We start from the raw sequence: 12,036 nt of genomic DNA, 5'->3' as shown, positions 1-12,036 counted from the left end.
AAGCAATTGATGAGAAATCTTAAGAACACCATAGCTTTATGGGACGTGAAAACACATTGGGTCATCCAAAGTCGTCACTGCTCGCATTCGCTTTACGAAAATGTCTTACTGATGTTCTTTATCTTCTCGTATGATTTTACTATTTGTTTTAAATGATGCCTTACTGATTTCATATGTTTCAAACTAAGGCGATTGCTATTCTTTCGAGATGTGTAAGAAGGAGTTGATCAATTTCTTCTCGTACTCTCGGTATTCTTCGATTTTTTTTAGCTTCTACAGCTGTTGTAGACTTCTATTTAGTCCATGTTTTTATGAAATACATAGTTTTTCACGTAGGTTGTATCATCGCTTTGTATCGTTTTGACAAAATACATGTTCAATGTTTCAAGCTGATCCAACTGCAAATGGTAATCTATCTATCTCGCTAAAATGTACGTTAGTGATCTCAGTCGTGTTCCGTTACATTTGAAAATGTTAACTGATAATGCGATATATCAGTGACTATTGTCTACAAAATGCAGAGCTCAGTAGTTATCTGAGAAGTTGTCTACTCGTGCCGTGCCATTTACGTATGAGGAGGCGCCAAGGTGCCCGTCTCGAAGAATACGATATGACCATATTTACTATCATCGTTCCTAATTTCTCCTTACCTTCGCTCACTTGAATTTATTGAGCTCCCTCATCTGATTCATGAGTTAAATATTGAAAAGGATATAGTTTGAACTTGAATTTGCGAAGTAAAAAGGCGAGGAAAGAAGTGAGCCAATACTGGCGGTAAAACACGTGAAGTGAAAGGATTAAGCTCAGAGTCGGACTTCGAGGTCCAAGCACGCCTGTCCCAATAGCCAGATCAGTTGTAAGTCTCAAAGACCAGCATTGAGCACTGCATAAGATGAGCAATCACGGCGATCCCCCTGTGAACACCGTCAGCACTGAGGCGCTCAGGCAGGCTGTGAAGCAGCTTCCCAGTAATAAAAAGGTATTTTCTCAATAATGTAATTTTTTCTATCCGACAAGTGGGAATGCTGACAATCGCACTAGATAATTCACGACGACTTTGTATATGCCGATTCCGACGATACCATCCAAGAGATCAATGAATTTTTTAACTATACTGAAGTTGCTGGATATTCAGAGTATCGAGATATCTTTCAGGAGCGAATTTCTGAAGGTACAGATCAACGTCAACGCTTGATATAACATACAATGAAACATACATTTATTGATATAATACGCAACAGGCTGGGATACGCTTTCACTTAGAGAAAAGAAAAGCTATATACAGTATCTCTTGAACGACCTGGAACAAAGTTCAGCCATAGCGAGATTGGATGCTGGAAAGCAGATATTGTACATTGCACAAGGTATGTACCAGTTAGCTAGCTAGCATTGAGGCACAATTCCGTGCTACTGACTGATACACGCTATAGGAAACTTTGGAGATTTGGAGTCCTTTGATTACGCAGGAAACGATGTGGAACAACACATGCAAAAAATTAAGGAGAACAATTCACTTCTGCAGCAATCGGGAGCACTACCTGTCGTGTACTCAGCTTTGCGGAAAGCGTGCGAAGAACACAATTCCCGGCAGTATGTACATTTAAATGCACGAGGTTTGATACGGGACGTAATTCTCATTATTGCTTGAGTAGCTTAGGGAACATGCACGATGTCAACAACGAAATTGAGATTTTTTTGACAATTTTGTTTATGTTGATTGAGACACTGCGACATGATGACAACCTGGCCACTGATTTAGGTAAATCCACTTTTGATTGCTGGTTTTATTTCCAAATACCCGTTATTCATGCCGTCTCACTTTTAGACAACCTCGATCCGCCACTAATCGTATTCCTATTTGGCGTGATATCACAATTAAGAGAAAAGAACTTGAAGATGTTTCCTGTGAAAAAGGTACGTCTTGGGAAGACGGCGGCGGATTTGACTTTATTTTCATCTAATTTATCGGCACTTAGCTTTTGCTTGTTGTGTGGAAAACAATGTTGGTATCCTTTGGTGGACGTGAGGAGATTGAACGAACTCACAACGTCATTCGTCAGTATTTTAGTTTGCCTGAAGTTAAAATCCAAGGTATGTCTGTCATTCGAAATATCATGTGTAAGTATCCTAAACTCATCCTATTCGCTTAGACACGATAACGAGAAGTACCCCGCTGGATTTGCATGCATTTTCACAGGAAATTGTAACCAAATACCCGACATATACTCTACCACCTTTTCCTGGGCACGTTCAACGACCAGAATTGATTAAGCCTTCACCAGCTTTACAAACTCTACTCACAGCAAGTCACGGCTCAAGTCCTAATCCACCTTCACTAATAGCGACAGCCAAAGCGCAAGGAAATGTTGGTAAACCTGGAACATGCCCGCAGCAGACTAAGCGCGTCAACGGCTTCAGTCAGAATGGTCATAGAGAACCGCTCGTGTTACCGTTCTCCTCTTGGGATATGGACGTACCTCGAAGCATCCAGGAAGCTGGAGAAATGTATACTGAGCACATGTATGTGTCACTGGCTACATTGCAGATTTTGAGAGAACGTGAGCGCGGGATCAAGATGTGGCCAATGCAAGACGATGAAAATGGATATGAATTCATTGTCCGTGCAAGCCAGCATCTCATGTCATCGCAAGCAAGCGAAATAGAAGAACCTTTCTCTTCACCCGAGATGATCGATGCCTTTCGACGCTTGAGCATGGTCGAAAGTCTATATGTATCCTTTTTTGTGGTGTAATAGTGTGAATGATTGTATGAATCCACCAGTTACACGCTACCTTGACATTTTCTCTTTTACAGAAGGCTATTGTTCCAAATCTTCAAAATATCATCATTGTTCTTCTCAAATTGCTACTCGCTACCGTTACACCATATAATGGCGCCAACCCAAATGTGAATGGGCATAGCAACGGCAATGAGACTAGTCAAGAGAAGATGAATAATACTTCAGAAGTTAATCATACCATGAAAGCACACGACATAGAGGAAGCAAACAATAAGCGTAACAGAGAAATAACATCGAAAGCAGTATCTGGAATTCTCTTGCTGTTATTACAATGGACGAAGCTTTCTCGTATGTTTCGGTTACGGATGTTCTACCGCCTTTGGTTATCATTGGGAACTGATCCTCCTTATTTTGTCTTGCTCAATAGATGTCCTAAAGTTCGAAAACGTCTCACAGCTCTTGGTAGATTCCGGATGTCTACTTCTGATACTGAAGATTCTTGGGTTACAGGATATGGCGGCTACACTACAAGAGCAAAGTGAGGGCCAGGAATACAGGTACGTCAATAGGCATAATAAATGTGGTAAGTTTGTAAAGCTTGTGTTGCTCACATAATATGCGTAAAAGCTTCATGAACTATTGGAGCCGAGAGCGAAGAAAAGCACATCACACCTCTGAGGTATCAACTGCCCCATTACCAGAAATCCACAATCAAAAGCTTCGGCAAACGAACTGGCGTAACATGTTTTGGTCGATCAACTTTTTACGCATACTGCAAAAACTCACAAAGAGAAAGACCCATCGGATCATGCTCCTTGTCCAATATAAATCTTCGGTAAGTCTTGTCATTCGTGTACTCGCAACATATGGTGCGCTAATGTGTCTTTCAGGCCATTTTGAAAAGATTACTTAAAGTATCACATCCCATGCTGGAGCTTTACACTCTAAAAGTACTCAAAAGTCAAATACCGTACTTGGGACGAAAGTGGAGGTCAAGTAGGTGCTCATTATGAAAAGCGGTGTCAGTGGCATAATAGCGTCCTAACTCCATCCAACGTAGGTAATATGCGGATCATTACGGCGATATATTTGACCTGTCGGCCGGCTTTAAGAGAAGAATGGATGACAGGACTTGAGTCTGAGTCGGATATTGAAGAGAGTGCGGTAAGGGACCCACCGATCGTTTCATGCGCTTTCTGCTAATCTCTTATTAATGTTACTGTTTAATAGATGCAAGAGTCAAACCTGAGAGCTTTGATAAAAGCATATCATACACGTCGATACTTACCTACCATACCGTCTATCCACCAGCGGCAAGATATCCCTCCTTCTGCCCTTAGTAATCAAATTCATGATGCTGCTGCACTGTCGTCGACAGTAACAGTTGGTATACTCGCAGAAGAACAGCCCAGTGAGGACATCGAATTGGATGCAGAGTTCATGAATAATTACGAACAGTGGCTTGAAGACGAGGTGTATTCCGTACCAACCTCACCTGAATTACCACCAACGGACGCTTTAGGCTCGCTAACATCACCTCCAATGGTCTCCCCAGCGCTTTCAGATTCTCCCATACATCAATTTTATCGAAGCGAGCAAAATAAAGCAAAGACGACGCAGCAAGTTAGCGATCTTTATCACAATCAGCTTCAGATTGAATTCAACTTGCACCATTGGAAACCACCCGGTGACAGCTGGGACGCACCACAACGATTCCTCCATTCCTACGCAATTAATCCTGATGAAATCGATATCGACGAAGACATCGATTTGACAAAAGGTGATCCGCTAGCCAACATCGATTGGTCGACGTTGAGTGAAGAGGATCTCCGAGAGCGCTTATTTAAAGTTGAGCGACAAACTATACAACGACGACTACGAACAGACGATGAATCAGAATTCAAACTTCTCAACACCCTGGACCACTTAACTATTGAGAACGAAGAATGGGATTAGTCGTAGCTTTATTATCATAAGCCTTTAACTCCGTATGTTACATGTATCATTTCCTTTTGACGAGAGCATTCAAGTCCTAATTTAGATATTATATGTTGTTCTAGCCATATCATCGATACCTTTTTCCTTTGCATTTGTAAAATATGTTTCAATCGAATAGCCATTTGCTGACCGTGTTCTTTAAGAGATCTCGCTTTCTCATCTTATCCGCTTGAGCTTGATTTGGCTCTTTGTTACTGATTAAGTTACCAGCTTCGTCAGACAAAAGTTTTGCCAAATTACGCTGGCCTTGCAGCCCTGATTGCAGGAGATTGGTGACAGTATCCCAGTTTCCGGCCGATGATGAGCTTGGTAATGAACTCTTGTCAGCTTCACGTTCGGCGATTGCCTCCAATTTTCTCCATGCTGCTAAGTTTTCGCTCAGTCGATCGGCCGGACACAACACAAGAGCCATAGCAAGTAACTCCAACCGCTTTGTCTTGTCGGTATAAACGTCCAATTTGCCTAGTTGGAAGCAGCTGCTCCAGGTTATCTCCTTCATCTCGGCCTTCAGCTTAGAATTATGTATCTCGGCTTCCGACTCCAGAACTTGAGTAAGGGTATTTTTGCAAAGTCGGTAGGATGTTTCATAATCTTCTTCTGCAAGTGCAGCAGCAGAGAGCATATTCAGAACTCGGATTTCAGTAGTCTTATCATTCTGAAGACCAAGCTTTTTCGCCAGATCAATGATACGAGCCGATTTTCGGTATGCACCAGGGTTAGAGGCAAGTAGTCGTGAAATAAGTTCTAAGCGGTTCTTTGATTGACGAATTTGCATGGGCATTATAGGTATACCCGGTCGATAGAATACGTTAAATTCAGTTGTAAGGTGATGCGTGGCTTCTATAAGATTCATCTCCTGCTGTATCAGTGGATTAGGTGGAACCACCTTTAAACTATATAGCAGCAAATCGTTAGTTGCTGTTCAAGCTTGGGTAAAAAGATTTTTAGCGAGGACCTACCATTCTGCAGCTAACTTCATATTGCCAGAGTACATATTACCCGAGACTGAGTTGTCAAAGTATTCCCGCGCAGCATCCACCACCAGTTGCTGTGCCTTATTGATACTAATCATGGCCTCACCGTACTTGGGAAGCATGGAGTCTTTTGCCAGTGTGAATTCTATCGATCGCGAATGATCAGTTGAAGCTCTCAACAAATGTAGTACGAATAGCTCAACACTTACTGCCGCATCGCAACAATGCCTTCCAGTAGATTTCAAAGATTTCTTCCTGTGACATAGCTCCCAACACTCCTGTTCCATTGTTGTAAAGGTCCATGATATCGACAAGTAATCCAGTCCAATCGTCATCCGACATGAACTTGTTACCTTTCCTCTCAGCATTGCTAACAATTTGAGTAGCCAGTCGTAAACAAAGCTGCTTTTGCATGTCGTAATTATTTGCACTTCGGAGATACCATCGCAGGGGAACATTGAGCTCATATCGCCACAGAATTTCTGCACTGGATAGATGTATTTGGAGTCCGTCCATGAGTGTCGAGAGTTCTCTTTCCTTCAGCTGCTGAAGTGCCGCAAAAAAACCATGTGCAGTTAGTGTTTCGGACAATGCATGGAGATCAATGTTTTCTTCGGTATCGGACTCAATGTTGTCAAGGTCGAATAGAGGAAGGCATTCGAAAATGCGTGCCATCAAGTCGACTTGGCTACCGTCATCATTGGTGTACAAAATTGCCAGTGCAATTCTGCTCAAGTCCAAGTCTTCCTTGATGATACGGTCTTCTTCTTGCATGGTGGGCTTAGATGATTCTAGCGTGACACAGCACCAATCCAGATGAGATTCAGCGACACTGAGGATCCATCGATAGAGCATTGCCTGGCCAGATTCTTCGATTTCGCTTTGTTCTTGCATTTGTACATCACCTTCTTCATCCATCATGCCTGACTTTCGGTTGTCTACAAGTTGCAGCCAAGGTAAAGCAAATATTTTCAAATCTAATACAACCCGACTGACGCTTGTTCCTTCAAGAGAGAGTTCAAGAACTTCATAAGGGTCCATAACCTCGAACTTATTCAGATCCAAATCACTTAGTATTGCCTCGGTCTCCCGCGTGACACCCGTGCCATAAAGAAGTTTGCATAAGAATTCCAGATTGTTTTCCAATTCTTGAAGGTTTGGCACATGCATCATACTGGCATATTGGATAAACTTGAGAGCGTTACTTGTCAAGCCCGTGAATTCGTCTATTCGCCGAGCTCTCTCAATATACCATTGAGAAATGATGTCAGCCGGCGCAGGGTATGGAGTAGACTCCAATGTATCCTCCAACTCGTTAGCGTTCAAGTCTTGTATTTTTTGTAATCCCTTGATGTATTGGCGTAATTTCGGATGTTCCACCAAATCTGCATCCTTCCTCCAAGGCGCTTCCTCCCAAATATGTTCTTGCAGTTGTTCAGAATTTGATTTTGGAAGTGCTACCCTAGGAATACTGCATCGCGTTAAATCCGAGGTTTCTGGTACTTGTGACAAAATCTGCAATCGATATGGCAGAATTTCGGACCCATGCCTATAAAATAAGATGTCCAACGCTTCAAAGTTCTCTGTCCTGGCGTATTGAATGGCTTGGGCTACCAGGCTAGTATCTCGAAAAGATTGAAATTCCTGGCCGAATGTCCTCTTTTCTGAAGACTCGGTATCTTCAGCCATGCTTTTATCGACGGAATCCAGAGACGCGGACTTGGACATGTCTGCTGAAGAAGGTTGTGAAGACGTATCACCGCCTCCGGTTGCGAAATCTGATGAACTCGTTACCCATATGTCCTCAAAAGTCTTGAGTCGGTCGCTGTACTGTAACAGACATAGGCGAGAATAGATCCAAGATATATCATTGACGCTTAGTTCGGCGGTTATTTCGTAAGTTGGGTCGTTCAAAAGCTTTTGAACTTGGGCGGCGTCCTGGACGTTCATCACTGTGTCCTTGATGATTTTATCAACTTCGGGTTCCGTGAGAGCGATTCCGAGGTCCAGAACATCCTTCTGTACTTTGGGATCATCAAATGTACACTTTATGCACTGTGCAAGCACCCATGGTTTGTCAGTGATTCGCCGTAACAGTGGTACAGCACGATCTTCAGTGATAGGTGCGTGTGCTGACTGCCAAATTGACCATTGCTCCTTGAGAATAGCATCATCGGTCACGTCCTCTTCTGACCGAACAATGTTGAGTGCATCTTCGTATTTGCTGTCTTGCAGCAGTTGCAAAATAGCCTCTTTGCTCATGCTCTGTGATTCCAGCTACCGACAGCCCGCCAAAGTTGCATAGCAGCGTTTTTGGATGAAAGCGGTCACGTGCACGAACCAATTCGTTTCGCTTTCAATTTTTTGGGCAAGAAACCCAACTCGCTTGCTGTGAATTGCAGACCCTTTCAACACGCCAATGAGTGGATCGGATATTCGAGACATTTTACAGATTGGAAAGCCTTCTGAACCGGCTCCACGTAAATTGAAGCAAGCCGTTGAAAAGAAGCCAGGTATGATAAGAATACCCACGGCGTTCCATGTATCATGACCTGCAGAATACTAATGCCGCTGAAATAATAGAGGGCATCAGTCGTGAATTATACTCTTTGATCGGTGGAGCACCTCCTATCGCCTTCATCAAACCCAACTATAAAGCAAAACTCAGCTTTCAACAAAAAGCAACTCCATGGTATGTACCTGCAGATGGTTGAATTGATACTCGAAGACACACACATGCTGATTCTCTCTTTAAAGGGAATTTCGACAATTCACGAATCCCGCTCGCACAGACGGTTTGGTTCTTCGACATTGGGTGAAAGCAAATGACGATAATGATGGCGGTATGCAGACATAGTATTTACAATTTACACAATATTCCAGCTGGCTAATTTGACAACGCTTCGACAGACTATTATTTTGCAAAGTTCAACAAAATCATCAATGTTACAGATTATACAAATGAAGAGTACGAAAAGTACTTGAATGGTGAGCTATTTTCGAGAATATTTGCTAGAATTTAGCGACTCATGGGACAACGAAACTGATATATATCATAGACCCAAACTGGACAAAAGAGGAGACTGATTACCTGTTCGCGCTATGTAGAAATTACGACTTGCGGTTTGTGGTTATAGCAGATCGCTATGAATACCCCGGTGCGACGAGATCCATGGAGGTACGCACTTATATCATGCAACTCCTCTTTAAGTACCTACAGCATATTAACATCAATACAGGACTTGAAAGAACGCTACTATGGCGTCAATCAGGCACTTTTGAGAGAACGAGCAGCATCTTCAACCTCAACAGACAATAACCAAGAGCGCCAAACTCTCATACAACAATTCAGCTTTGACAAGAATAAGGAAATTGAGCGGAAAAAGGCTTTGGAGATTCTTTTCAACAGAACACCAGAACAAATCGAAGAAGAAGAGGCACTGTTCGTTGAAGCACGACGTTTGGAACAAAATGATATGAAATTGGCCAAGGAACGAGAACAGCTGCTTAAGTTTTTGCAAACATACGATATTCAACAAACACTTCCAGCGACACCTGGACCACCCAGTGCCGGTATCCCAGCACAACCTGGCCTCGCAACCCCAGGAGGCATTGGTATTGCTGGCGGCAGTGGTACATCACCCATCCATGACAAGGTAAATCATCAATATATGCCGGTGCGTATTAGATTACCTTGAACCATTTACCCATCATTCATAATGCAGCTTAAAAAGAAGAAGAGTCAACCAGAAGTCGATACAAAGAAGGCTCGACGAATGTCAAATGCTTCGGTCAGCTCTTCGGTCAACGAAGGTAATGTGACCAATAATGTAACGCGTATATATGTGCAAAATGATCAGTTTACTAAGACGTGTCTAGTAGAAATAATAGAAAAGAAGGAGAAACTTACACCTGGAGTGTACGTTCGCAGTCAAAAAATACCTCCAATCAAGCCCAACATGATACAGAAAGTTGGGAAAGTTATGGACGAACTCGGCATACGTAAGTTGACGAAACAAGTTTACCATGCTTGCTTGACATGCGGTCGGCCATTTTTTTTTTTTTTACTAACTAAATGGTTGTTCGTCAAACAGCTATCCGGCCGATTATGCCCACAGCACAAGTATGTGCCAAGTTTGAGCAGTTACAAACAGCTATCATCACCCTATTGGATTTGAAGCGACAAGTCGATCGACAAGAGACTGATCTCAAGGTCAAGAAGACTCAAAAATCTAAAGACGGTACTCCTACACCTCAAGGGCCGCAGGAAGGTATTGCCAATAGGGTAAGTTCACGTGCACTATATGAGTTTGCTATTTCATTTTTGTTGATGGTCATTTCTTCAATTTGCGTTGACTTTAGAAACGATCCGCATCGAACGTTGGTCTTAACTCGCGCGATAAAAGGAAAAAAGCATAACGTTTGTACATAAATCTACTCTGGCTATAATAAAACATTTGCCACCACTCCTAGATGGCGCTGACTTTTTCACCCCTCGCAAAAAAAAAATAACAATAATAACCCCTCCAGCTGTTCACTTGCAAGGAGTTGTTGAATAGAATTGTTACGAGATGATGGTTAATAAGAAGAGGTTGGCTATAAGAAAAAATAGAATTTATGTATTAAAATACAACCATAAGTGTTACAGCCGCTGCAAGGGCTAAAATCTTGCAAGGCCCAATAAAAACTCAACAAAGGCTTTTGCCCGTTCGCATTGCTTTTTTTCTTTGCTTGTGGAAATGGCAAAGGATGTTGCCTCGGGGCCAAAGGCGGTGAACATCGTCAGACCACAGCATCATCAACGTCCTCCTCCACAACCACCCTCACCTTCAGCCTATTCCAACACGTCCTCTTACTTCTCCGCCCAAAGAAAGCCAAGAGTAGCTCCAGCAGCTCAAATTGACATTTCTCGCACACCGTCAACTAATTACTCTTATTCTACATCCACTGTGTCATCCACCTCCACCAATGCTACTAATTTGTCTTCAACCTCGAATGCTCGTGTGCCTCCCACCATCTACAACTCGGCAACTGCTTCGAATGCCTCCTTCACCCTATTCCAACCCTCGTCCGTTATATCCTATAGTCAACACCAGCCCATGTTAGTTCATAGGCACTCGGCCGTGTTCACTCCACAAAGGTCAAGAAGCAACTCTGTACACTCAAAGCCAGGTACGGTTGCTTCCGAACCGGAGACTGAATCGGAATCCGATGAAAACGACGACTTGGATGATCCCACTCAGTTGGACGATGATGACCAGTCTACTGCCTCAGAGAGCGAGGATGACGAAAGCGAAGAGGAGGAAGATGAATCAGATACCGATATTGTGGCCAAGGTGGTGGCCAAGATCAAGAATGGCACCATCATGAACGGTAAAGGGGAGTTTGTAAACAAAACTGTTCAGGAACCAGAGAACGAATGGCGAGAAGAAGCTAAAATTAATCGTAAGGTAAAGACACTTGATGCCAAAGACATTCCTTGTCTTCTGGAAAGCACTCACCATCGGGTTATGCTTGGCTTTTACAGATAGCCGATTTAGAAATTTCAAATACATCACTTCTGGCCATCAATGCTACTTTGGAAGGTAAACTTAGAAAACAGGCCAAGATGATCGAAGAATTGAAAAGACAGCTTTCAAGGTAATGACACGGTGTACCCTGTAGTAATGTTATTTTTCAATGACACTCATTTGACAAGCAGCAATAGTAGTCATGATAGTCTGCGTAGCGGAACACCTACACCAGACTTGACAAGGCTAGACGACGTAAGTACTGCTCTATATCAGTTTCTTTTAATTTATGACCTTGGTCATGTTAATAACCAATTGAACATCTATTGATAGTCGGACGAACAAGAAGGAGAAGATCCATTGGAAGGGGATGAAGTCTTCACCCGAATTCGTTCACTCCTAGAAAATCTACTTGAGAATGCTCAACAAGCGTTGGATCACAAAAGCAAAGCAACAGGTCGTGTATTAAGTTACTACGATAACGGTAATGTGGAGTTTTGTACTGCCATACAGTGTGACGATAGTTTTCTCTGACTCCACCTTTCTCCATTTAGACGAAGAATATGAAATTGAGCAAAACAACCTCAATGAACAAGAGCAAAGGCTTGCTTCACCAAAACTGTTTGTGAACACGAATCTTTCCAATTCATCCACTGTATCACGTCGACGTTCTTCTGGTGCAGAGATGGATTCCAAACGAGGAGGCTCAAAACCACCCTCTCCCATTGATGGTAGATTTTCTCGCCCTTTTAGCCCTCAACCTACGCGAACTCGACCCAGCAATCGATCATCTTCACCTGCGGTTTTATCGCCA

General features: G+C 42.8%; 4 protein-coding genes across 4 annotated transcripts; 3 read left to right on the top strand and 1 right to left on the bottom strand.

The window, feature by feature from the left end:
* Window positions 1-844: 844 nt before the first annotated feature.
* On the top strand, window positions 845-4,728 carry K450DRAFT_219585 (uncharacterized protein). The gene is made up of 14 exons (XM_051585391.1): window positions 845-979; window positions 1,042-1,171; window positions 1,242-1,364; window positions 1,431-1,590; window positions 1,653-1,759; window positions 1,826-1,914; window positions 1,977-2,091; window positions 2,151-2,731; window positions 2,815-3,088; window positions 3,168-3,297; window positions 3,368-3,575; window positions 3,631-3,736; window positions 3,801-3,904; window positions 3,971-4,728. Exons 1-14 carry the CDS (start codon window positions 893-895, stop codon window positions 4,694-4,696), a joined length of 2,940 nt encoding a protein of 979 aa, XP_051449386.1. The 5' UTR covers window positions 845-892; the 3' UTR covers window positions 4,697-4,728.
* Window positions 4,729-4,770: 42 nt separating this feature from the next.
* On the bottom strand, window positions 4,771-7,986 carry K450DRAFT_219577 (uncharacterized protein). The gene is made up of 4 exons (XM_051585390.1): window positions 6,066-7,986; window positions 5,922-5,990; window positions 5,698-5,857; window positions 4,771-5,631 (listed from the first exon to the last, which is right to left on the bottom strand). The coding sequence occupies exons 1-4, from the start codon at window positions 7,972-7,974 to the stop codon at window positions 4,845-4,847; spliced, it is 2,925 nt and encodes a 974-aa protein (XP_051449385.1). The 5' UTR covers window positions 7,975-7,986; the 3' UTR covers window positions 4,771-4,844.
* A 117-nt stretch (window positions 7,987-8,103) lies between these two features.
* Window positions 8,104-10,253, top strand: K450DRAFT_219574 (uncharacterized protein). Its single transcript, XM_051585389.1, has 10 exons — window positions 8,104-8,225; window positions 8,296-8,404; window positions 8,470-8,555; window positions 8,623-8,700; window positions 8,772-8,890; window positions 8,952-9,368; window positions 9,438-9,525; window positions 9,595-9,714; window positions 9,807-9,997; window positions 10,075-10,253. The coding sequence occupies exons 1-10, from the start codon at window positions 8,132-8,134 to the stop codon at window positions 10,129-10,131; spliced, it is 1,359 nt and encodes a 452-aa protein (XP_051449384.1). The 5' UTR covers window positions 8,104-8,131; the 3' UTR covers window positions 10,132-10,253.
* Window positions 10,254-10,405: 152 nt separating this feature from the next.
* Window positions 10,406-11,971, top strand: K450DRAFT_219565 (uncharacterized protein). Its single transcript, XM_051585388.1, has 4 exons — window positions 10,406-11,162; window positions 11,240-11,352; window positions 11,420-11,477; window positions 11,556-11,971. Exons 1-4 carry the CDS (start codon window positions 10,452-10,454, stop codon window positions 11,754-11,756), a joined length of 1,083 nt encoding a protein of 360 aa, XP_051449383.1. The 5' UTR covers window positions 10,406-10,451; the 3' UTR covers window positions 11,757-11,971.
* Window positions 11,972-12,036: the final 65 nt, after the last annotated feature.

The sequence above is a fragment of the Umbelopsis ramanniana genome (assembly GCF_025399195.1).
Source record: "Umbelopsis ramanniana AG unplaced genomic scaffold K450scaffold_2, whole genome shotgun sequence".
NCBI lineage: Eukaryota > Fungi > Mucoromycota > Umbelopsidomycetes > Umbelopsidales > Umbelopsidaceae > Umbelopsis > Umbelopsis ramanniana.
This window is presented reverse-complemented; position numbering and strand designations above follow the sequence as displayed.

Excerpts from the sequence above, each read along its gene's own strand:
- K450DRAFT_219585 (XM_051585391.1), top strand. The coding sequence starts at position 893 with ATGAGCAATCACGGCGATCCCCCTGTGAACACCGTCAGCACTGAGGCG. Across the intron at positions 1,591-1,652 it reads GAAGAACACAATTCCCGGCA|CTTAGGGAACATGCACGATG; the intron begins GTATGTACATTT and ends TTGCTTGAGTAG. Across the intron at positions 3,298-3,367 it reads AGTGAGGGCCAGGAATACAG|CTTCATGAACTATTGGAGCC; the intron begins GTACGTCAATAG and ends TATGCGTAAAAG.
- K450DRAFT_219577 (XM_051585390.1), bottom strand. The coding sequence starts at position 7,974 with ATGAGCAAAGAGGCTATTTTGCAACTGCTGCAAGACAGCAAATACGAA. Across the intron at positions 5,858-5,921 it reads GGCATTGTTGCGATGCGGCA|AATTCACACTGGCAAAAGAC; the intron begins GTAAGTGTTGAG and ends CGCGATCGATAG. Across the intron at positions 5,632-5,697 it reads ATGAAGTTAGCTGCAGAATG|TTTAAAGGTGGTTCCACCTA; the intron begins GTAGGTCCTCGC and ends GCTGCTATATAG.
- K450DRAFT_219574 (XM_051585389.1), top strand. The coding sequence starts at position 8,132 with ATGAGTGGATCGGATATTCGAGACATTTTACAGATTGGAAAGCCTTCT. Across the intron at positions 8,556-8,622 it reads AAATGACGATAATGATGGCG|ACTATTATTTTGCAAAGTTC; the intron begins GTATGCAGACAT and ends ACGCTTCGACAG. Across the intron at positions 9,998-10,074 it reads AGGAAGGTATTGCCAATAGG|AAACGATCCGCATCGAACGT; the intron begins GTAAGTTCACGT and ends CGTTGACTTTAG.
- K450DRAFT_219565 (XM_051585388.1), top strand. The coding sequence starts at position 10,452 with ATGGCAAAGGATGTTGCCTCGGGGCCAAAGGCGGTGAACATCGTCAGA. Across the intron at positions 11,163-11,239 it reads AAGCTAAAATTAATCGTAAG|ATAGCCGATTTAGAAATTTC; the intron begins GTAAAGACACTT and ends TGGCTTTTACAG. Across the intron at positions 11,478-11,555 it reads ACTTGACAAGGCTAGACGAC|TCGGACGAACAAGAAGGAGA; the intron begins GTAAGTACTGCT and ends ATCTATTGATAG.